Source organism: Equus quagga, chromosome 20 (genome assembly GCF_021613505.1).
Source record: "Equus quagga isolate Etosha38 chromosome 20, UCLA_HA_Equagga_1.0, whole genome shotgun sequence".
Lineage (NCBI taxonomy): Eukaryota > Metazoa > Chordata > Mammalia > Perissodactyla > Equidae > Equus > Equus quagga.
In genome coordinates, this window is record NC_060286.1 from 9,493,888 (window position 1) to 9,520,557 (window position 26,670).

Below are 26,670 nucleotides of genomic sequence, written 5' to 3' on the forward strand. Positions count from 1 at the left end.
TTAAATAAATTATGGTACATCCACATTATGAAATATTATGCAGCTATAAAAATTAACAAGGCAGCTTTATATGTACCAATATACATTATATATTGCTAAGTGAAAAAAGCAAGGTACAGAGAGTATGTACAGTATGCCAGCATCTGTGTGTTTACAAAAAATAATATTTATACGTATATGCTTGTATATGCTTACATATTCATAGACTATTCATGGAAAGATACAGAAGAAAGTTATTAACAGTGGATACCTCTGTTGGCTTAGGACGTGAGTAGGCTAACACCAAAGGACCGTGCTCTGCAGAAGGCAGGTGGACTAGAGAAGATCCTAAGTATCAGGTTAAGAGGTTTAGACAGCATGCAAACTCTAGAGCAGGGTTTCTCAACAGTGGCATTATTCACATTTGGGATATTCACAATTGACACTGGGGCTGTAACTCTGTTATGAGAGTTGTCCTGCGCATTATAAGATGTTTAACAGCATTCCTGGCCTCTACTTGCCAGACGGTGGTAAGCACCCCGCTCCCACTTCTGGTTGTGACTACCAAAAACGTCTCTAGACATTGCTAAAGTGCCCTGGGAGGCAAAATCGCCCCTCGTTGAGAACCACTGCTCAAGAGCCACAATGTTAATAGTTAATCTACAAAACACTCTAGCACACTACATCCCTGTAAATTAACAACAAATGCAACAACGCTCAGATATGGACCTGAGGAATCCACTGGACATTGTTTTGAAATGAGCTTCATATATCAGTCATAGTTTCTCAAGTTGTGATAATTCAGGTCTCTTCCCAAATATGAACTATTCATTTTTAACCATATCTACTCCATCACAGGGGTCTCCTTTCTTTATTTGTTGAATACAAATGGTAAGAGTTAAATAGAAAAGTTAGATATATTTTCAGCAGTACACAGAGAGTGGGCCAAATTCCCCAACGGGCTTCCCAGTAGCACTCTGAGCCCTCTGGATCTCTGCAGCACAATTGCAGGAGTTCGCAGACCAGCCCTGCCTCTTCGAATGGCATGCCCTCTCTAGATCCAAGATCTTCTAGGATGCCAAGGAAAGCAACCCTCCCACAGAAATCTAACAGAAAATCATATTTTGGCTTGGCTTTTGAAAAACTAATATAATTATTGACACAATAAGAACATAATTGCTTACATTATGCTAATAATATTTCTTCTCATAACTCCTAACAACCGCAAAAAGTGCAAGACACTGTTCAAAAATAACGAAAGACATCACCCCTGATTTTCAGATTCTAAAGATAATAATTAGTTTATAAAGCCACGAGAGGCTTTAACTGGATTCTACAAATCACAATTTTATTAAGCTTAAAGCCATTTCTAATATACCACAACGAATAGGGAGAAAAAAAAATCAAGATATCCAACAGGCTTGATTATTTTTCGAACACAGATCTAAAACTTTGGTTGATTCTCCTGTGTCTTTTCTTTTCCCAATGCCAGAAATCCAGTAACACCCTGGCAATCTTGGCTTCACATTTTGAAGTCACTGATTCCTCCAGTACTGCCGTAGGTGAAAAGTTCTGGATTTCATTCTCATGAAATCATGCTCTTCACATTCCGTATTGCGCCGACTACTTATGCTTAGCTCTCAGAAGGTTGGCTCCTATTTGCGGAGGGGACCTCCAGTGACCTGACTCGGCAATAAATACACCTGTGAGTCGCTATGGAAGGTGCTTAAAAGTGTCCGCGGCGAAAAAAAGAAACTCACCATTCTAACTACTTCAGGGTAAGTCTGCTCTGTCAAACAGCCTCTGCTTATTGTAATGTAGTCCACCAGTTCATTAAGAGTGGAGCGCTTGTATTCTTTCATTTTAAGATCAGATAGCGTGTCCATGAAGTCAAAAATGACACAGCACTGCTGAAGTTTCTTTAGGAACAGTTCAGGCTGCTCTGAGGATGGAACGTCTAAGAAAAAAAAAGGAAATGGTGTAAGTCTGTCATCAATTTCTAGGTAACAGGAATTCTCTGTGAAACTTACTTCAAAAACAAGCTCAAAAAAATAAGAATTCACATGACAACAGTGTTCTTTTTAACAGTCACACATGGGTGGGAGGGGATACAACATCCACTACTTTAGAGACCTTGTGTTTGAAAACTACATGGTACCAACACAATTGACAGCATTTGCTAGTCCACAACCAAAGATTGACCAAAATCCCAAGAGCCATTAGCGAGTTGAAGCAATTTTAACCAAAACCACCTCAATGTCAACACCCTTAAGCCAAAAGCACTGAAAAAGGTCACACTGTCCATTACAAGGTAAAGGCAGAAGTTTTCACTGTTGGTTTAAATTAGTTTTACTAAAAAATTTCGAAGCAGAAATGTCAATCGATTCATTTTAATTTCATGCTGACATCCTTGGTATTTAAAGCAACTGTTGTGTCTATGTGTTTATATTTTTTGTTTTGTTTTGGCTTGATATCTATGAAGTTTCTTTGTCAAAGAAACTTGGAAAATCAACAAAACAAAGCAATACCAATTCTCTCAAAAAGAGCACATCAGTAATGGACAATAAAAGCAAACTCCACTTAAATCTATGTTCCCTCTTTTGACCCATCTTCTTCCGTTATAGTGCAAAAAAAACCACTAACATCTTCATTAATATGGTCTCAGAATAAACACCTGTTCTTTTCCCACAAACAGCAAATCAGACATTTGGTTTGGTGTCATTTCTAAAAAATATGTAGAAATTTTAGGTTAAAATTCCCCAGCTACAACAGAAATCTGATCTATAGTTAGACCTGAAACACGCCAACTAAATTGGAGATAGCCCATTCCATTCCTATTTTCCTTCTACTCTTTTACTCCCCCAAACTGGAGCTTTCCTGGAAAGGGAATGAGATTATGACCAGAGTAGGGTCTGCTGCCTTCATCAAAGGCAATTAGCTCATTAATCCTCAGAACACTCTTAGAGGTAAGCAGGTGACATTATATTGTTATTCTCCATTTTTCAACAGGAAAATTAGAGACAATCATTGAGATCTCACAGTGATTAAGTTATGGAGCTGGGAACAGCTCCTGGGTCTCTAACCACATTCCCATATTCCCTTTGTACTATTCAAGAGGGACTTGAACAATGTTTGGCCAGTCACTCACAACCAGCCTCAGCTGCCTGACTCCCAGTAAAAGCTTTACTGCAGCCTCACAGTGTGGGCCACCTGCTCCCTGGAGGTAAGTGCAACAGCCAATGGCACCCACCTTATAGCCACCAGCAGCCCCAGCAGAAGGGAATGAGGGTTAGATTCCTATTCACAGGATCCACACAACTCCTCTCCACAACCCTCTTCTCCTCCTCATATCCCACAACCCAAGTGCTAGCCCAAACACCCAGAGCCTCATGGATAATTCCCCCAGAACACTGCCTACGGACATCGACTTTGGGGTCAGCCTAGAGGAGAGTGGACAAGATATCTGAAAATACAGGATTTCTCTGCCAGATATAAGGGGTCAAGAAGTAGTCAGTATTTTTGAAGGTATATAGCATCACTGCAACTCTCAGCAAAAACAAGTTGTAAATTTAGAAATTATTCTTAACCAATGAGTTTCCCCTCCCACCACCACCCCCATAGGTCCCCAAAGGCCTAATGTATCTTACAGTCAAAGACTTTGGGATTTGAGTTAAGCCATGAGATAAGTCTTATTCTATGCCCCTAGACTTAATCACTTTCAAAGTATTCAGCTTTAGACTACAAGAACTAAATTTCTTGGGGCTGGCCCCGTGGCCGAGTGGTTAAGTTCGCGTGCTCCATTGCAGGCGGCCCAGTGTTTCGTTGGTTTGAATCCTGGGCGCAGCCATGGCACTGCTCATCAAACCACCCTGAGGCAGCGTCCCACATGCCACAACTAGAAGGACCCACAACGAGGAATATAGAACTATGTACTGGGGGGCTTTGGGGAGAAAAAGGAAAAAAATAAAATCTTTAAAAAAAAAAAAAAGAACTAAATTTCTTATAGTCAGACCAAGCTTTCTCTTTAATTGCTTCCTGCTTCAGGTGTTTAAAATAAATATATAAACAAATGAAAAGTAAACAAGGTTGCTTATGCATATGACTACGTATCCTTAACCAACGGCTAATTACATGCTCAGGACCACCACGGTTAATTACTTAAGTCTTCTAAGTTCTAAATCAGACCCCATACCTTGAAGCTGAATGGGAGTTTTGATGCTACACAGGGAACCAGAAAAGGCTTGTTAATGTAACATTAAAGTTAAAATCTTCAGGAAAAATTTGAATTAATCCAATTTTTGATATAGTAACTTTAATAAAGCTTAAAAATCAGACAATCTACACGGAGAACGCCTTAATTCAGCACATATGAATTATGAAAGCATCTATAAATGACAGCCTTTCCTCCAAAAAGCAAACAATCATTTAAGCAGTGACAACAACTATTAATCTTTGTGGTCACTGCAACAATACTCAAGAGATCCATATATTTGGCTATTTAAAAAAATTCAGGCAGTTAACATTTAGTCCTTTTTTTTTTTAATGTTAGGCAATTGAAATTTAGTCTTTATTTATCCAAATTGATATAATGTCATAGCTAAATGTGAAGCAGACTATCCATCTGCCAATAGCTTACATTTATTGAGTACTACTGGGTACATTTATTGGGTACTATTCTAAGCACTTTACATATATTATGTCTTATTTAATCCTGACAACAAGCCTATGTGGTAGGTACTATTTCTAATTTAACAGATGAGGAAACCAAGACACAGAGAGATTCAGTGACTTGCCCAGAGTCTTAGAGCTAATAAGTAGTGGAGACAGAATCCAAACCCAGGCAGACTGGCTTCAGAGTCTGAACTCTTCACCACCATGCAACATTCCAACTCAGTGAAAGGCAAGAATAATACCATTTCCCATAAAACAGGGTATGTGCATAGAGAAAAGAGCAAGAACACAGAAATAAATCAACAAATTAATTTCCAACATACCCCATTCATAAAGGATCATGCAGGACCCTTCTAGCCCATTCCCCAGAGATTAACACATAGAGCAACAAGTTGTGCTTTATCCTTTATCACAGACCAAATTCTTCTAACATGATCTCCTTTCCTAAAATTAAAGAATTTAAGTAGTCAAGACTAACCAAAAGGGGGGGAGGGTCCTCAAATAGCTAATTCCTTTATAGCAACAATTTTTTAAAAATTACTTTTTTCATTCATGCTGAAGGATCACCTAACTAGCAACAGTCCAAGCAAAGGGCTCTTCCTCTAATGTCTAGCCCTCAGACTGCCCCACATAGCTATGCTGCTCCCAACCTCCTCATCTTCATCTCCCTAGTCCCCGTGGGATATGAAAAGATAGAATATGAAAACGTAGTACAGGCCAGGATCAAAGAAGGAACACACTCTGAGTAGTGGAGAAGGTTTCAGTGATATAAATATAATGTCTATGGAACCAGTGCCAGAAGCAGACACAAACATTCTTTTTAAAGAAACATTTATAAAAAGTATCAGGTACTAGACCATAAAGAAAATCTCATAAATGTCACAAAGAAGAAATCAGACAAGCAATAGTTTGACTACAATGCAGTAACATCAGATTTTAACAACTCGAAGCTACCCACCTCCCAAATTCCAAGCCACCTGAAAATCTAAGCACTTAGTAACTTAAAGAAAAAAAAAAACAAATTATAAACATTTAGAAATAAATCTAAACTAGAAAAATTAAAGATCATCTCTGAATCCCAAAGTGGACCAGGCAGCAGATGCTTGTGTCGTCTCTCTTCTAATGGAAACCTCTGGCCTGCACAGGCTGTCTCTGCCCCTAGGAGAGGGATCCCACAGAATCACAACCATAAAAAATGAGGAATCAATAAGTGGTTATGTAATACCATGAAGGTCATTAGCACAACCACCAAACCATCCAATGTTAGTATTTGTTTAAAGAGAGAATAACTGATCCAATTATCATAGCTTGATAAGATTCCATAAGGTCAGATTCCATTGCTCTGGAACTGTTTCTCACCCAAGAAAATAACGTAGTGACCAGCTAGCTAAGTGCTGAATCCACTTGGCAGCTATACTTCTCTCTGCATTGTCCTTCTCTTTCTTTTTGAGCATTAGTCATTTTCTCCCATGTGTCTTTTCTATAACCATCTCCCAGCCTCCTCCCATACATTTTCATCAATAAGCTCGGGAAAATAACTACTCCCAACCTCCAAGGTGTTCATACCCAAATAATTTTAAAATTTACAAGAGTAACAAGTAATGGAAAAATGGGCAAAAAAATTCAACAGTAGAGGGAGGATGCAAGTTCAGATTAAGAGACAAAAGATTCTTATTCTATCTAAAGAACAGTCAATGGAAAGTATATATATTTTAGCCACAGTGCCCCTCCATCACATGCACATGCACACATGCACACACACACACACACACAAAACTCCCCTCCCTATCACTATGATCTCAAGGGCAGGTTCTTTATTTATTATTTGTTTATTTGTTTGTTTATAATTGGCCAAAGCAGCTGATTCCTCCCCAGTCAAAAGCTTCCATTATTCCATCCCATCTGATGTGTGGGGCACAGGATCATGGGTCCAATATCAGCCCATCTTCCCTTGGGGCCTGACTCAGTCAAGACTTTGCAAAGCAAAAAGTAGCAAAGGTAGAGAAAATAAAACACGAGCCCTGTGCCCTTTGGATTTGGTGCTCTGGGACTCTAGTCAATTGAAGTTGTACCAGAATGTTAAATTCACACTTGCAAATATGCCAACCAAATAAATAAAGAAGGCCCACATCACGATATTTATTAGCCACAATATCACAGGAAGAAGGCAGATTGGTTTAAAAAAAGATGGGGCTGGTAACTTATTTACACATATGCTGTTAAAACATATGTGGAAATACAGTCAATAAATATTTCTATAAAACCCTCAAGTTTGCATTGAAAGCTAAGCAGTAACATTATTTGAGCTCCTAATGAACAATATTTATAACCAGTTACATCAATTCAAAAGATCTGAAATAAAATCTTTCTAAAGTAACGCTTTTCACCTGAAACAGTCCTAAGATATTACCCTTTTCTATCCATTTCTCCAATTCTCACAAAAAATAAAGGTACCCATAGTTTGAGGATGTAAATGTGGTTTTTGACCCCCTCTACCTCATCCCTTAGAACATTCACTAAGGTATACAAATCCCCAACCACGTATGCTGTCAGTCCCTCACACACAACCCTCCAGAACTTCAGCAAAGTCAGTGAGAGTTCTACTTGCATAAGGCAATGAGCCTAGATTTAAAGAAAACTAGTCTCAGTGCTAAGGGGAGCTTAGTACAAAAATATTAAGTTGACTTAGCCTCAAAGGACTAAAGCATGGTATGCAAGCACATATGGTAAAATGCCTAACTTCTTGGCCATGGGGTCTATCCAAATCCTGGCCACCAACTTTACTTCTAAACACAGATATCGGCAGCATTCCCTTTTTGTAGCACATATTTCCGGAAAACTAAAAAGAATCCTATTTTATTAGTAGAACTATGCTTCCATTAGGAATTGCTTTTGACACCCAAAAAATCACAGATGTAACCAATATTTCAACAAAACAAGGAGACAACATAAATCTTTATGATGAATCAAATAATTAGGTTTCACATCATATGAACTGCATCCAAGTATAACACACTGATTACACAAGATACTTCAATGTAAATAAACAAATATTAAGAAACTAACCCAAGACTAACCACGTTAGCTGAAAGAAGTATTAAACACTGGACCATTCCAATTACTTTATTACTATACTCAAAGTCGTGGGTTCAAAACCATTTGTTGTTGATGGTGGTGGTGCTGCTGGTGGCGTGCTGCTTCCACCACTAGGTATCGGTATTTCATAAAGCATCTCAGGTGAATTCAATGTGTGGCCATGGTTGAAAAGCACTGTATTTAAAGTAATAACTGTAAAATCCTTCTTTCATCTTCTCTACCTTTCAAATTCTTTCTCTCTCAGTTTATTTAAAGCTAACAGTGAAACCTTTCCGTTTCCAAGCAAAGGAAGGTTCCTGGAAACAGCCACCAGACTGCAAACATTCCTCTTGGCCTCAGCTATAAATAAGAGAATGTACAGTTGGCTGCATTCAGAACTCCTTCCAATCTATCAGGAAGATCGAGATACACTTCATTGATGATTAGCACACACATCTTTTATAGGTGCAAAACATGTCTCATAGAATGGCAACATAGATAAAATAGTGTATCAAAAGAATGAGACCAAGGCGTGAGTATTAATTAAACAACACACTGAAAGGCAGAGAAGGCCAGCACTGATATTTCAAGGTACAAAGAAGGACGACAATGATAATGAACATTTACTATTGGAGAGCACTGCACTAAGCTCCTGACATACATCATCCCGCTTAATCCTCAGAAGGCTTTAGGAGTTGCCGCTATTAACATCCCGGTTTTTCAGATGAAAAAACTGGGGCCCAGAACAGCTAAGTCACTTGCCAACACCGCCTGCTAGAAAGGGCTACAGCTGGTATCCAAACCCAGGTAGTCTTAGTCCAGAGCCCACCCAATAACAATGATGATTGTGATAAACAACAGCAACTGATAACCACTGCCACCACTGGAGCTATGGATAAACTGTCATTGTTAGTTATTTAAGAAAAGCTGTAATCTAAAGATAAAGGAAAACTTGACAGACTTTTCTACCAGTATTTACATGTTTTAAACTTAAACAGCATAAAATCAGCCTTAAACTACTGAACAATGGTAGCTGGGTAAATTAAAGTTTTAAATAATATCAACATATTAATTATTCTTCCCAGCTTGGACAATCAACATGTATTTATTAATATTCTTTCATGGATCTCTCCAGTTTTCCTTTCCCCAAAATGGATAAATACATGCTTTCCGATTTTTTTTTAAGAGGAATTCTTTTTTTTTTAAAGATTGGCCCTGAACTAACATCTGTTGCCAATCTTCCTCCTTTTCTTTTTTCTTCTCCCCAAAGCCTGTGGACACAGAAACATGTAAGCTAAACGACAATGAATTCAAAATAGCTATCATCAAAAAACTCAATGAGGTAAAAGAGAATATAGAGAAACTATTCAACACATTCAGGAGCTACTTCACAAAAGAGATTGAAACTATAAACAAGAATCAATGTGTGTAGACATCACAAAGGAGCAAATCAGCATAATCGAAAATGGACATGTTAAAATGCTCCAGAGGAGGAGAACTAAGACTAAAAAGAAATGAAGAACGTCTCCGAGAAATATCTGACTCAATGAGGAAATGCAACGTAAGAATTATAGGTATTCAAGAAGGTGAAGAGAAAGAGAATGAAGCAGAAAGCATGTTCAAAGAAATAATAGCAGAGAACTTCCCAAATCTAGGGAAAGACAGGGAAATATGTGTGGAAAAAGCTTCCAGATCTCCTAGATTTGTCAATGTAAAAAGACCTACTGCAGGGCCGGCCCCATGGCCAAGTGGTTAAGTTCACATGCTCTGCTTCAGCAGCCAGGGTTTCACCGGTTCAGATCCTGGGCACGGACATGGCACCGCACATCAAGCCATGCTGAGGGAGTGTCCCACATGCCACAACTAGAAGGACCCACAACTAAAATACAACTATGTACCGGGGCGGGAGGCTTTGGAGAGAAAAAGGAAAAATAAAATCTTTAAAAAAAAAACAAAACAAAAGACCTACTGCAAGGCATATAGTAGTAAAACTGGCAAAAAGGAAAGAAAAAGAAAGAATACTCAGGGCAGCAAAGCAGAAGAAAATAACCTACAAAGGAACCCCTATTAGGCTTTCAGCAGATTTCTCTGCAGAAACCTTACAAGCTAGGAGAGAATGGAACGACATATTCAAAACCGTAAAAGATAAAAATCTTCAGCCAAGAATACCTATCCAGGGGCTGGCCCCGTGGCTGAGTGGTTAAGTTCGCGCACTCCGCTGCAGGCGGCCCAGTGTTTCGTTGGTTCGAATCCTGGGTGCGGACATGGCACTGCTTGTCAGACCACGCTGAGGCAGCGTCCCACATGCCACAACTAGAAGAACCCACAATGAAGAACACACAACTGTGTACCGGGGGGGCTTTGGGGAGAAAAAGGAAAAAATAAAATCTTTAAAAAAAAAGAATACCTATCCAGCAAAAATATCCTTTAGATATGAGGGAGAAATTAAATCTTTCCCAGACAAACAAAAGCTAAGGGACTTCGTAGCCATGAGACCACCCCCTCTCCAACAAGAAATCCTCAAGAAGGCCCTCATACCTGAAAAAAGAAAAAAAGGGAAGAAGGGGTCACAAAACACAGAGTAAAGAGATAAATAGGTAGACAGAATCAGAATAGGATATCAAATATTCAACTAAAGCATTAGGCCAAAAGGAAGGAAAACACCAAAAACAAAGACAATCTTGTCACTTTAACCACAAACTCACAACACAAGTTGGAATAAGATAGAAATACAACTTAGAAGGGGAGGAGGGAAGGGACTGAATCAGTTTAGACTAAGGAAATAAGAGGCCATCAGAAAATGGACTATCTTATACATGAGATTCTGAATACAAACTGTATTAGCCACTAAACTAAAAAGCAGAACAGAGACACAAAAAATAAACAAGGAAAAAACAAAGAAATACATCATAAAAAACTACATAATTCAATGGGTAGACCAAAACACAAAGGACGAGAAACAAAGGAAATGCAGGAAAACCGGAAAACAAGGATATAATGACAGCATTAAGCCCTTATACATCAATAATCACCCTCAATTTAAAGGGATTGAATTCTCCAATAAAAAGACACAGAGTGACAAGATGGATTAAAGAACAAGATCCAACAATTTGCTGCTTCCAGGAAACAGATTTCAGCTCCAATGACAAACACAGGCTCAGAGTGAAGGGGTGGAAGATGATACTCCAAGCTAATGGCAAACAAAAGAAAGCAGGTGTCGCAATACTTATATTAGACAAAGTAGACTTCAAAATAAGGCAGGTAAAGACAGACAAAGAAGGGCAGTATATAATGATCAAAGGGACACTCCATCAAGAAGAAATAATGTTTATAAGTATCTATGCACCCAACACAGGAGCACCAAAGTTCATAAAGCAACTATTAACAAACCTAAAAGAAGATATCAAAAATAACACAATAGGGGCCGGCCCCGTGGCCGAGTGGTTAAATTCATGCGCTCCACTGCAGGTGGCCCAGTGTTTCGTCACTTCGGATCCTGGGCGTGGACATGGTACCACTCATCAAGCCACGCTGAGGTGGTGTCCCACATGCCACAACTAGAAGGACCCACGACTAAGAATATACAACTATGTACTGAGGGCTTTGGGGAGAAAAAGGGAAAAAAATAACATCTTTAAAAGAAAAACCCACAATAATAGTAGGGGACCTCAACACCGCAATCACATCAATGGATAGATCATCCAGACAGAAAATCAACATGGAAACAGTGGAACTAAACAAAAAGCTAAACCAGTTGGACTTAATAGACATATACAGAACACTCCATCCAAAAAAGCAGAATACACATTCTTCTCAAGTGCGCACAGAACATTCTCAAGGATAGACCATATGTTGGGAAACAAGGCAAGCCTCTACAAATTTTAAAAAATTGAAATAACAACAGGCATCTTCTCTGATCATAATGCTATAAAGCTAGAAATTAATTACAAGAAAAAGCTGAGAAAGGGACAAAGATGTAGAGACTAAACAATATGCTATTGAACAAGCAATGGATCATTGAAGAAATTCAAGGAGAAATCAAAAAATATCTGCAGAAAAATGAAAATGATAACATACCATACCAACTCATATGGGATGCAGCAAATCTGTATTAAGAGGGAAATTCATCGCAATACATGCACACCTTAACAACAAGAAAAATCCCGAATAAGCAATCTCAAATTACACCTAACTGAATTAGAAAAAGAACAAAGCCCAAAGTCAGCAGAAGGAGAGAATTAATAAAAATCAGAGCAGAAATAAGTGCTACTGAAACAAAAAAGGCAGTAGAAAGGATCAAAGAAACAAAGAACTGATGCTTTGAGAAGATAAATAAAATTGACAAACCCCTAGCCAGACTTACAAAGAAAAAAAGAAAGCTCAAATAAACAAAATCAGAAATGAAAGAGGAGAAATAACAACAGACTCCATAGAAATACAATGGATTATAAGAGAATACTAAGAAAAACTATATGCCAAAAAAATGGATAACCTACAGGAAATGGATAAATTCTTATACTCTTACAACCTCCCAAAGATGAGTCAAGAAGAAACAGACAATCTGAATAGACCAATCACAAAGAAAGAGATTGAAACAGCAATCAAAAGCATCCCAAAGAATAAAACCCCAGGACCAGATGGCTTTCCTGGGGAATTCTACCAAACTTACAGACAGGATTTAATACCTATACTTTTCAAGCTATTCCAAACAATTAGGGAGGATGGAACATTTCCTAACACATTCTACAAGGCCAACATCACTCTGATACCAAAGCCTGACAAGGACAACACAAAAAAAGGAGAACTAAAGGCCAATATGGCTGATGAACATAGATGCAAAAATTCTCAACAAAATTTTGACAACCCGAATTCAGCAATACATCAAAAGGATCATACATCACAATCAAATGGGATTCATACCAGGGACACAGGGATGGTTCAACATCCACAAATCAATCAACGGGATATACCACATCAACAAATTGAGGAATAAAAACCACACAATCATCTCAATAGGTGTAGAGAAAGCATTTGACAAGATCCAACAGCCATTTGTGATAAAAACTCTTAAGAAAATGGGGATAGAAGGAAATTACCTCAACATAATAAAGGCCACATATGACAAACCCACAGCCAACATCATACTCAATGGGCAAAAAGTGAACACCAGCCCCCTGAGAACAGGAACAAGATAAGGATGCCCACTATCACCACTCTTATTCAACACAGTAGTGGAGGTTTTGGCCAGAACAATTAGGCAAGAGAAAGGAATAAAAGGAATCCAAATAGGGAGTGAAGAAGTGAAACTCTCGCTGTTTGCAGGCGACATGATCTTATATATAGAAAACCCCAGAAAGTCCTTCGGAAAACTAATAGAAATAATAAACAACTACAGTAAAGTTGCAGGGTACAGAATCAACTTACAAAAATCAGTTGCTTTTCTATACCCCAATACCGAACTTACAGAAAGAGAACTCAAGAATACAATTCCATTTGCAATCACAACTAAAAGAATCAAGTAGCTAGAAATAAATTTAACCAAGGAGGTGAAGGACTTATACAATGAAAACTATAAGACATTACTGAGAGAAATTGATAATGACTTAAAGAGATGGAAAGAGATTCTTTGCTCATGGATTGGAAGAACAGACATAGTTAAAATGTTCATACTACCCAAAGCAATCTACAGATTCAATGCAATCCCTATCAGAATCCCAATGACATTCTTCATGGAAATAGAGTAAAGAATACTAAAATTCATAGGAGGCAATCAAAGACCCTGAATTGCTAAAGCAATCCTGAGAAAAACAGAACAAAGCTGGAGGTATCACAATCCCTGACTTCAAAATGTACTACAAAGCCATAGTGACCAAAATGGCATGGTACTGGTACAAATCAGGCACACAGATCAATGGGACAGAACTGAAAGCCCAGAAATAAAACCACACATCTATGGACAGCTGATCTTCGACAAAGATGCCAAGAACATACAATGGAGAAAAGATAGTCTCTTCAATAAATGGTGCTGGGAAAACTGGACAGCCACATGCCAAAGAATGAAGGTAGACCACTATCTCACACCTTACACAAAAATAAACTCAAAATGGATCAAAGACTTGAAGATACGTCCTGAAACTACATAACTCCTGGAAGATAATATTGGTAGTACACTCTTTGACATCGAACTAAAAAGGATCTTTTCAAATACTATGGCCTCTCAGACAAAGGAAACAAAAACAAAAATAAACAAGTGGGAATTCATCAGACTAACAAGCTTCTGCAAGGCGAAAGAAATTAGGATCGAAACAAAGAGACAACCCACCAACTGGGAGAAAATATATGCAAATCATATATCTGACAAAGGGTTAATCTCCATAATATATAAGGAACTCACACATCTGAACAATAAGAAAGCAAACAACCTGATCAAAAAGTGGGCAGAGGAGATGAATAGACATTTTTCCAAAGAAGATATACAGGTGGCCAACAAGCACATGAAAAGACGTTGAACATCACTAATCATCAGGGAAATGCAAGTCAAAACTACACCAAGATACCACCTTACGCCTGTTAAAATGGCTATAATGACTAAGACTAAAAATAAGAAATGTTGGAGAGGGTGTGGAGAGAAGGGAACCCTCATACACTGATGGTGGGAATGCAAATTGCTGCAGCCACTATGGAAAACAGTATGGAGATACCTCAAAAGACTAAAAATAGAAATACCATATGACCCAGCCATCCCACTACTGGGTATCTACCCAAACAATTTGAAATCAACAATCCAAAGTAACGTATGCACCCCTATGTTCACTGCAGCACTATTCACAATAGCCAAGACATGGAAGCAATCCAAGTGCACATCAACTGATGACTGGATAAAGATGTGGTATATACATACAATGGAATACTACTCAGTCAGAAAAAAAGACAAATTCATCCCATTTGCAATAACATGCAAGGAGCTACAGGGAATTATGCTAAGCAAAATAAGCCAGTCTGAGAAAGACAAATACCAGATGATTTCACTCACATGTGGAAACATAAACAAGTACTTGGACAAAAAAAACAGTTCAGAGGTTACCAGGGAAAGGGGGTTGGGGGTTGGGCACAGGGGGTGAAGGGGAGCACTTATGTGGTGACAGTCAAGAAATAATGTACAACTGAAATCTCACATTGATGTAAACGATTATGAACTCCATTGGAGAAAAAAAAAAAAGATTGGCCCTGAGCTAACATCTCTTGCCAATCTTCTTCCTTTTTTTCGCTTCTCCCCAAAGCCCCCCCAGCACATAGTGGTATATTCTAGTTGTAGGTCCTTCCAGTTCTGCCATGTGGGATGCCACCTCAGCATGGCTTGATGAACAGCGCTAGGTCTGTGCCCAGGAACTGAACCGGCAAAACCCTGGGCCACGGAACCAGAGCACATTAACTTAACCACTCTGCCACGAGGCCAGCCCCCATGCTCTCCAATTTATAAGCAAAACCCAAAGGTCAAAACTGAGGCAGACTAGTGGCCTAAGCAGCAAAATTACAGGAATCAGGGCTTTCACATTATTTTGACAAAATGTTCCAATCAGAATAAACAGAAACACGTGCAAGTGAACACCCCCCCCACACACATCTAATAAATATTTCTGTTTCCAATCCTTCATTAGCTATCCCTCATGCTTTATCTTCTAATGCCAAGGCAGTCACTGAAACTTGTCGGGACCAGAAATAAAACATTTTAAAATTGATCAGTTTATAATTGATCTAATTATAGGTGTAGATTACTTTCCTGCCACCAAACTCACCCCCAGGCCAGAAGCCACCAAAGCCTCTGACTGACATAGTCAATCTCTCTATTATTAATTCATTTCCTAAAGGCTTATTTCCAGAGATGGAGACACCACGAGGATAGAGACCAGGGCCTTTTGAATACAACTAATTCCTGAAGCATGCTGGACTATACCAAAAAAGGGGGCTGCAAGATTTACAGAGTGTTCTACAGTACCTCTGTCAGTGGTTCCCTCTTTTGAGGATTTTACATACCAGTAAAACTACAAAAAAGAACAGGTTGACTTTTTTTTCCTTCAGGTAAAGGCACTAAAATAATAACTAGCCATCATTTATTTTCACCATAATTTCATACAGAAAAAAGGATCTTCTGAATAATAAAAGAAGAGAAACGGTAGCCTCAGAACAACAGACAATCCTTCCTTAAAAAGGAGCGTGGCAGTCCTATACACACGCACGCACACACATGCGTGCATATACACACACAGAGTCATGCATTCTCTTCCTCGATATTCTTTCTCTTCTACTTATTTTTCACTTTGCCCAGTACCAGTAACAACTTTTCCATGGGCCTCTATTTGGGAATCTCTGGGCCATATGAGTCCTTTGTTTCAACATTTTTCCATTAGCACAGAAAACAGAATTCTAGCCTTAAAGACAGTACTAGTTCCAATTGTACTTAGATGACCATTAAAGCTGAGAAGATAATCACATACCCTGCAATAGTAGAGGAATATCTCACTTTACAGCACCACGTAGTGAAAAACTAAATTAAAAAACTAGGATGGGGGGCCGGCCCAGTGGTGCACCGGTTAAGTGTGCGCGTTCTGCTTCAGCGGCCCGGGGTTGGCAGGTTTGGATCCCAGGTGCGGACATGGCACCACTTGGCACACCATGCTGTGGCAGGCGTCCCACATATAAAGTAGAGGAAGATGGGCATGGATGTTAGCTCAGGGCCAGTCTTTCTCAGCAAAAAGAGGAGGATTGGCAGCAGACGTTAGCTCAGGGCTAATCTTGCTCAAAAAAAAAAAAAGAGAAGAAAAGTAGGATGGGCTAAGGAAATAAGTCAGAGAGAGAAAGAGAGATACCGTGGGCTATCACTTCTATGTCAAATCTAAAAAAGCTGAACTCATAGAAACAGAGACAGGAATGGTGGTTACCAGGGGCTGGCAGTGGGGGGCGGGGGGGGGAATAGAAAGATGATGGTCAAAGAATATAAACCTCCAGTTACAAGACGAGTAAGTTTTGGGGATCTAAAGTACAGCATGGTGATTACGTCCATACTACTATTTTATGTACTCGAAAGTTGCTAAGAGAGTAGCTCTTAAATGTTCTCACCACAAAAAAGAAATGGTAATTACGTGACATGATGGCGGTGTAAGCTAAGGCTGCATGGTAATCATTCTGCAACACAGACACACATCAAATCAGCACCTTGTACACCTTAAACCTACACAATGTTCTATGGCAATTAAATCTCAAAAAAGCTGGAAATAAATAAACAAAAATAAAAAACTAGGATGGTTTTTAATGATACATTTATGAATTTAAAAAGAAAAAAAAGGCCAGCTTACTTGACAAAAACCCAACTTAAAAATGCACAGTTCCTTAGTTCCTTGAACTATTTCCCCCATTAATATCCAATAAAACAATGCGTTATTGTCTAAGACTTTATTTTAAAAATGTAGCTGACTTTTAAAAATAAATAAAATGGGGCCGGCCCCGCGGCGAAGTGGTTAAGTTAATACGCTCCACTTTGGAGGCCCAGGGTTTCGCTGGTTTGGATCCTGGGCACAGACATGGCACCACTCGTCAGGCCACGCTGAGGCAGCGTCCCACGTAGCAGAACTAGAAGGACCACAACTAGAATACACAACTGTGTACTGGGGGGCTTTGAGGAGAAGAGGAAGAAAAAAAAAATGGAGAAGATTGGCAACAGATGTTAGCTCAGCTGTCGATCTTTAAAAAAAAATAATAAAATAAATAAATAAAATGGCTTCTAGTCAAGAATGAGAGAACAATACAACAGAGAAAAATATTCAAAATGAAGATGAAGCAGTCTAACTTGGAATGCCCTCCACAGCAAAACTAACCTGATACTTTTGTCAAGTATACCATTAATAAATGAAAAGTGGGCAAGTCTAGGGCAAAGGCTCTGCATTCATTTATTCATTCCTTCACCAACTAGTCACTGAACACCCACTGAGGTCCAAGCACTGCTGGGATACCACAATGAAGAAAAGAGACAAAAATCTCTTCTCTCACAGAGCTTTCCTTCTAGCAGGAGACAAATATTGCAACTAAAGATAATAAATAAATACATTATATGTTATGTGCTATGGGGGAAAACAGTATGCAGGGCAAGGACTAGGCATGCCGGGGTTGGAAAGTATGATTTCAAACAGAGTATTCACCTGGAAGATGGAATTTGAGCAAATTCTTGAAGGAGGTGAAGCAGTCAGCCAAGGGGTGTCTGGGGGAAAAGTGCCTGAGCAGAGGGGTAGATAGTAAGTGCCATGGTACTGTGGCAGCAGAGAGCGTGCTGGTGAATGTGAGGATCAGCAAGGACACGAACATGGCAGGAAGCTGAGTGGAAAGTGGGGAGATGGGTCAGAAGGGCGAGGGACGAGGAGCTGCAGGAGATCGTCTTGGGCCTTGTGACACACTTGGAAGGACTTTGGCTTTGATTTTGGTTCTCAACTAGAATTGCACCTTTACTGGGTGACACTGGACAAGCCACTTAGTCCTCTGAGCATTAGTTTCCTTACCTGTGAAACTGATAAAATGTACTTCAAAGGGTTGAGTGAGGATTAAACAAGAAAGCCATTTGCAGGGTGGAAACTGCTTTTCACCAACAGTTATCACTCATTTGACAAACATCTATCAAGTATCTACAAGATATGGTATGGAATCAGTTCCCTATTTTATACTCTTATTAAAACTATTTTCTGTGTAGCAAATACTTACATTTACTATTTTTGGCACACCTTTAAAAAATTATTTTAAAACCATTTAAAAAATAAATTCTCAGGGCCAGCCTGGCTGCGTAGTGGTTAAGTTCACCCGCTCCGCTTTGGCAGCCCAGGGTTTCGCGGGTTCGGATGCTGGGCACAGACCTACACACCACTTACCAAGCCGTGCTGTGGTGGCATCCCACATACAAAATGAGAGGAGGACTGGTTCAAGGCCAATTTTCTTCAAGCAAAAAAAGAAGAAGATTGGCAACAGATGTTTGCTCAGGGTCAATCTTCCTCATCAAAAAATAAGTAAATAAATTCTGAAGTTTCTAGAAACATTAAATTTTTGTTGAAATTTTATTCTAATAATATCAAACTCCAATTAAACAAAGGCCATCTATTTAAAACTCTCAAATAACCATAATTTGTCTTCTCTTCCGTACTTGGCTTTTAAGACAAGAAGTAAACCATAAAATCATAATCTGATAAAAAAGAATTAATAGAACAAACTTCCAGGATGTGCTCGAGAGTCAGCACTGTTGAAGCCCAATTTTCAGCCAGGTTCAAAAAGTATGAACAACAAAAATCTTCAAAAAGACTATTTTTACTTACGCAATGGTTATAAGGTAAAGAAATAAATTAATGGACTTACAGATTTTCAGCAAGCGCTTACCCTCTGGTTGACCCCCCCCACCACCAAAAAAAAAAACCTGCAATAAGAGAACACATTATTTTCAAGTATTTCAGTTAATTAAGGGTTCTGCTCTCCTCCAGAGATTACCTCTACAAGGGATAAAAATGGCCTGTCTACTTTCCATTTGTTTTGAGGATTAACATCAATGTGAATCAGTTCAGAATGGGATGAACCTGCAGCCATTTTAATAGCATGATATGAGGTTTAAAAACAAATTAGATAGATAGATATCACATTAACATCACTGTCTGTTACTTCACAACTCACGGTTGACACCAAAGACAGCATTAAACTGTTTTTTTTTTTAAAGATTTAAAGTACAAAAAAGAGTCAATCCAACATTGCAATGCCAGCTTAGAGATGCTATTTCTGAACCTCAGTCGGGAGTTTTAAATATGAGACCTTAAGCTCCTGAGAGTGACACAGGACTGGGGGAGTATAGTGGAATAGCCTCTAATCCCAAGAGTAATAAAGAAAGTACATTTATAATTAAAATCATAATCTGGGCTAGAAAATCCAGTGATGGCATGTAGTACACCCCAGTGATTGTAGAACTCGCCCACGCTTCATACAAAGGATACTATCTACTTGATATAAACTAAATATAAATATAAGGGTTGAGGAAATCCAAAATTCAAATTTGAAACACCATACTAAGAATGAAATTCACTCTAAAACTTATTTCCTAGTGTGTATAAAAACAGTACTGTCAAGCATAAAACCACAGAGAACAGAAACTTACATGTGTATTTATGTATGCATGTAAACAAGTATGTCCAATTGTGAGCGCATGACTTCAAAATTAAAACAAAGAACAGTAATACAAAGATTTTCAAAAAGACAAAGAATGTGTCTGGAAAACTTAACACCTTCAGAGCAGAAATGCATTTTAAAACACTGAATAGTAAGCTATGATAGCAGTTTGAGTCAGAATATTTACAACATAAGTCCCTTCTTTGCTACTGATTTCCTGCCACAAACGTCTGTCATCAAGGCAGGAAGAATCACTGAGACCTAAAGATATGCGTGCTAATGATGCAATTCTAAGCACAAGCCTTTTTTCTGAATCTGGACATAATTCAGCATTCTACACCCAATGTGGTACCCTAGGGCTTAGGGAGACCCGCCACTGGGTAGTACAAACATCCTCTCTTCAGTTATACTAAAAATGACTTTTCCTGTCAGAAGACATGTTATATAACTGTATCTTCCACTTAAAAAGCCAGCCAAATTTGAGAAATAAGATTTGGCGTTATAAGAGCAATAACATTAAAACTAAGCTGGGCAACTAAGTCCACTATCTCAAAAGTCTGTCAGTTGTAATTCTGGAGCAACATCACAGAAACACTTACAATGCCAAATTCAATTTCTTTCAGCACAATTGAGAACTTGAAAAAAATGTAAACCCATTTGGCATTCTTCCAGGGGGCTGAGGGTGTCCTTTGGGCCACAGAGGCCCAGACGTTGAAGTCAAAGGGCCTGGGTTCCTAGCAGGCTCCACCGTGTACCAGCTGGGCAACCGGGGGCATTGTGGTGCGGCAGCCAAGACAATGGGCTACGGAATCAGACTGCCTGGATTCCACGCCTGGCTCTGCTACTTCCTAGTTGGGAAAGCACAGGTGAGTGTCTGTGCCGCAGCCTTCTCATAGGTAAATTGGAGCATAATAACAGTATCAACTTCATATGGTTGACTTAAGGATTAAGTGAGCGGATAAAAACACACAGAACAATGTCTGGAACACTTCAGGTGCTCAACAAACTTTAGCTGCTAAATTGTTGTTGTTAAAAAGCATTGCTGGGCCTTAGTACCCTTTGCAAAATGAGTCGACGAATAGCTCTGTCACAGTGATAGCTCGGGAATTTCATGAGATAACACACAAAATGTCTCACACAACAGCTGGCACAGGGAAAATGTTCGACAAACGTCAGCTTTTAAACAAATACTTAACAAATGAACAACATAAACAGCTGGCACATATAGGGTTTCTTTTCTTCCCTTTTGTGCCATTTGTGTGTGTGTCCAGTTGTATAGGCCATATTTGAATAAAATAATATTGAACTTAGCCTACTAATATCCAGTGAGATTAGTTCAAAATAAGACTGTAATGTGATTAGGGGAAAGGTGGAAGGTGCTGCCTCGGTTCAACACGTAAAGTGACTCCGCCGTTAAGACACACAACCCTGCAGGGCCAAGAGGCTGAGCATTTGGAGGAATGAGTGACAGAGCAGAGTATTTGGGACAGAAAGGTAAGAATTTATGAAGAGTTCAACAATCTGGACGGGAACTGCCAAGACCAGGACACACCCAGATCTCACCCGTCCCCAAAGTTCCTTCCGATACCATCAGGTTTACGCAAAGTTTGCAAAGGAAAGAAAAAGAAGCAATGTTTGACAACTTTGTCCTTCGAGTCTAAATTTTAAATTAATAATTATATTCACAGATGTTAATACTGATAAATACTAGCTAAAAGCAATAGTAACTTACACTTAAAAAGTTATTTACAATAACATATTCATAACACTATTGACCTCCCACTAAACTAACATTAAGTGCTGAACCACTTCAAAGTATTCCGTGAACCCTTTTTCTCTTCCACACACCCTGCTATTTAAAGATCTAAGGTCTTAGGTAAATTTTTGCAAACGTTTTATAGCGTCCTACAAGGCTTCAGGCTAAGTCTGGAAGGAATATGATAGGGAGTTTCAACCTTCCCAGAACAAGTGTTTGCTTAGAACCTACTATGTTTAACTTAACCATCAATCATTCATTCATTCATTCCACAAATATTTACAGAACACTTTTTACATGGCAGGCACTAGTCTAGGTCTTAAATATACATTTCTGAGAAAAATCAAACAAGATCCTAGCCTTCATGAAGCTTCAGACCAAAAGGGAAGAAAACCTAATTAACTTGTCATATAAATAAATACAAAAGTAAAACAGGTTGCACTATGAAGAAAAGGTATAAGGTACTATAAGAGCAGATACTGCAGAGAATGAAAGAAACGGTACTTGTTCGTAAATTTAGTCTGGTGGGAAGCAAGACTAACATATATAAACAAAAGCAAAAAATTCAAGAAAAATGGAATTAAGTACCCAAGCTTCATGGACCAAGTTAAGAGACAGGAAAGGAAAAAGCACTTGGTGAGGCCCTACGACATTTCAGCCAGGGTCCTTCCACATGTTCTCTCATTAAAGCCTTGCAAAAATCCTGCAAGGTAGGCATTAATATTCCTATTTTACTGATAAGAAAATTGAGGCTGTAAGATATTCCATTTTATTAGCATGGCTCAATAACTATGGTGTAGAAACAGCTTCCTTACACAGAAGCAGAAGGTATGATAATTTTACAACAAAATGGAATCTTTACTTGATATTAACCTGGAGAGATGAATGCGGCAGCAGGAATGTGGAGATCAGAGCAATGAATGTGTCCTCCTCAGCCTCTACTTCCCTTTTTTACTGCCCGCCTCCAATCTCCAAGGCACACAGTATTTTCACCATGATCACATCTTGTGCTCATGACCTTTCCAGACCCACAAAAGTCTGCCTTTCCCTCTGAAAATGTGGTGGTCGATTACCTTAGCTGTTAAAGGGCTAAGTTTACCCCCACGAAGAAGCATATGTATACTATTGCAAAGACTTCGCAGAAACAATAACAAAATGGCTTCATTCAACGGCCTAATTTTAACAACAGGAATTTCAGACATAAAATGGGCAAATCATTTGGAGCCCCTTCAGCCACATCTTATTCTATTTTCACAGCATAACAAGGCAAGCATTTATCAACAGGTCTTGAAAAAGAAAGCTCATCTTGATAAAAAGAGAAAATACCTTACTGTGAAGTTCCAACTATTTACATTGCTTGCTTGTACCATTAGTGCACCCTGATACCACAAAGTTGACCAAGCGATAGTTTCTGAGCCACTTCTTGACCCTCCCTGAAGTCCAAAGGCTTGAGAGTTACCAAGCATGGCATGTGAATGACAATGTCTCTTCAAAAAGGGCCAAGGGTAGCAAGCTCAGGAGAGTCCGTATTAAATAACATTCCTCTAGATGTCAGAAATTCTCCCATTACATAAACCTGGAAAAATATGCACCAGACTCTCTGTGGGAATGGAGAGCACAGATAAAAATGTGTATGTTTCAAACTTCCAATGAAACCAGGTACCTTATCTAGAGATTGTTCATAGATCCAGATGGGCCAAGAGAACCTCATTCACACAACCCTCACCAGAGTATTTTTCACCATCTATTGTCTACTGAAAATACCATGATCTCCCAGAGACAATCTGCCCTTTTAGGATCTGCAACACTATAAACAATGTCAAAAGATAGCTGTTAATGAACAAACAAACCAAAATAAGCAAGAGTAACCAAGGATAGATCAGGTATGAAGAAAAAGATACACATTCAGAAGCGCCATTTCCTGTTTCACAATAATTAGTTCTTTCTGAAAAATCTGGAATGAGTCATCCCTTCCCAGTCACATCATGCATACATAATAAAACTAAAAACTTAGTAAGCACCAACTCTGAGACAGTCACTGATCTAAGCAGTTTACGTGTATGAACTTATTTAATCCTCTCCACAATGCTGTGCACTAGGCATTATTATCCTTATTTTACATACAGGAAATTGAGTCCCAGAGATATTTAGTAACTTGCTCTCAGTCACACAGCTAGAACAGGGCCTTGCTGAGCTTCAGGCCTGGGCAATCTGGCACCTGTACTCTGTGTCACCTGTGCTAAAGAGTAATATGAACTGGCTTATCACTAACCACTTCTATTTTTTCATCCAATACCTACAACATACACTAGAGGGACCACCTGGAAGGGTTAATCTTCCTAACAGAGTATTTAATGTAGAATGAGGCCGACACAAGTTCAGTCATCTATCTCCACCTTGTACCAAGCAAAGTGCAACTACCCGGGGTTACACAGATTCTCTAACTGGCTTGCTACTTCTGTTAATATTTAAAAGACCCCATTATGTTGGTATCAAGTCTCTAAAATGATGATTCCAAGTCTTCTCTGACCTTCCAACATTCTCGTTTACACGTAAGCTGCCTCACTTTAAAGACTTCAACATTTTTTCTGTTTGGATTTAATTTAATTTTCAGGGAAATGTAATGACACAGAGGTCTCGCTGTTTCATTTTGTTCTGCAACACCTGACATTGGCTGCTCCCTCAAATGTTTTGATGAGTTAAATTGACTGTTCAACCTCATGTTATCACCGGCACAGCCTAAGGTCAAGAAGACATCCAGTGGGCTGAACTACTCCCAGGTGGCAATGGGACCTGGGAAAGCATGAATAGGACAAGTAATAAACAAAGAAAAGATAAGGAGACATTTAGACAGAAATGGCATGGAAGTAAGAGTAAGCACATTATAGGAGAAATATGAGAAGATATGCACGGCTGGGCAGAGGAGACAGTTGGCTGCAAGAAGTAGGAAACCAGAGTGAAGAAGTGGAACAAATCTAGCCACGAAGGACTTTAAAAAATGCAAGTAATCTGGGTTTCATGTAGCTGACAAAAGAGATACGTTGGGTAGGAACAAACATACTAAGTATTTTAGAGAGGTATGGAGGGAGGCAATCAAATCAGCCAAAACACTGTCACCAAACCAAGCATGAAGAGTTATGAGGGCCCACACTAAGCTGATGGCAGTAGAACGGAAGAAGAGAAGTCTGAGATACATTTAGAAGACGGGAATAAAGGAATTTTTTTGTCATACTAGATGTAAGGGAAAGGAAAGACAGTCAAAGATTACTAATGTTTCCAGGTTGGGAAGATGATGACACTGCCGGTAAAAATGGAATCACCAGACAGAAGTTAGTTTATCAAGGAAGATCACACATTTTAGTGTTGGGGACAATGGAGAGTGAGATAACTCCAGGGCATCCAAGGGAGGATGGATTCGAGATAATACTGGAAACACGGCCTAACCTAGAGAATAGAGATTTCAGAATTTTCCCATAAAAGAGAAACTCAGAGGAAAAGATAAGCTCAATGACAGAGCAAATGGAGAACTAAGAACAGAAGGTTAAAAATGGAACCATGGGCAGCTGGTGACAAGATAAAGAAAACTCAACGATGAGGCAGAAAGCTCAGTGTGGGACAGGACAGAGAACCAAGAAGGTGAAGTGTCACCAAAAACAAGAAGTAAAGCTTCTAAGCCACTTCCAATGCTGTGTACAACAGACACATGAGTGGAAAAACCGCTCCTGTAGCCTTAAAGGAAGTCTCCCGATGCTAATGAAACAACCCAAACAGTTCTTTCTCAAAGAGGTCTGAGAGGTCTCTAACGAAACCAAAGACTTGGGGGCCTGGGATACAGCTAGTTGTGATTTGGTTTTGGTGTAGATTTTATTAAATAAAGAGAAGGAATGAGAGGAAAAAGGAACAAGATAAAGGGGGGGAAATCAAGTCCATTCAAGTTTTTAGAAGCAGGGGAGTTTTAACCCATAGCCATTTGATTTTAATATTAAATTTTAAGTAGTAATGTCAGAAAGATTACGTGAAAAAAGCTAAGATGAGAAGAGAATACTGAAAGGCAAAGGTAAGGAATTTGGATTGAATCCCAGATGCAGTGAGAAACCATGGCAGTGTTGAGCCTGAGGGAGAGATGTAGCATATGATTTGCGTTTTTAAAAGATCACTCTAGTCACTATGAGTTGAATGAATGGAAAGAGGCAAAAGAAGTGGGGAAACCAGTTAAGAGACCACTGTTATACAGGAGGCTACTGCTGTGATGACTGGAGATAAAGTGAACAAATGAGAGACATATACTAGAGGCAGAAGCAACAGTACTTACTGATAGCAGCTACTATGGGGGAAGGGTATGAAGGTGAAAAGAGAGTAAGAAATAGAGAGGAATCAAAGATGACTACTGGTTGTCTGGTTTGAACAGCTAGGTGAATAGAGGAGTCATTAAGTAAAAGAGAAGAAATAGTTTGGTGGGGGAAATCAAGTATTCCACTGAGAATGTGGTAACTTACAGATGTTTGGGAGACACACACCTGGAGATGTCCAGTCAGCAACTGTACATACAAGACCAAAGTTTACAAGAAAGTCAGAATTGGAGACAGAAATGTGGGAGCCAACAGCATATAAATGGTCTTAAAGCCAATGGGATAGATGAGATTACCAATGACAAATGTACAGAAAGTAAAGCACAAGGAGCCCTAAAAAACATCCAACAAATACAAGGTTGAGTAGAGGGGGAAGAACCAGCAAAAAGAATGAGAACAAACAGCCAGAGGTAGGAAGAAAACCTGAGTGGTGCACAAGCTAAAGAAGAGTATGTTTCCAAAAGGAGCAATGTGGACAAGTATCAAATGCTGCTGATAAACACATGTCCATCAGATTTGGAGGTGGCCTTGACAAGAGTAAAGCATTGTTAAAGGCAGAACCACACAACAGCAAGAATTTATGGAATCCTACTCTACGGCCCCACCATTAACATGACTCTTTTTCTTTCTTGCGTCTTCAGTTTCCATTTCTGCCTT

The 26,670-nt window shown here is 39.1% G+C and overlaps 1 protein-coding gene across 3 annotated transcripts in view; it reads right to left on the reverse strand.

Annotated features, from left to right (window-relative positions):
* Nucleotides 1–26,670, reverse strand: part of PPP2R5E (protein phosphatase 2 regulatory subunit B'epsilon) — a 146,245-nt gene that overhangs the window by 65,031 nt on the left and 54,544 nt on the right. For all 3 annotated transcript variants that reach the window (XM_046647464.1, XM_046647465.1, XM_046647463.1), the window contains exon 3: nt 1,740–1,936. In XM_046647464.1, coding sequence (XP_046503420.1) covers nt 1,740–1,936 — 197 coding nt within the window. The remainder of the gene's footprint in view (nt 1–1,739; nt 1,937–26,670) is intronic.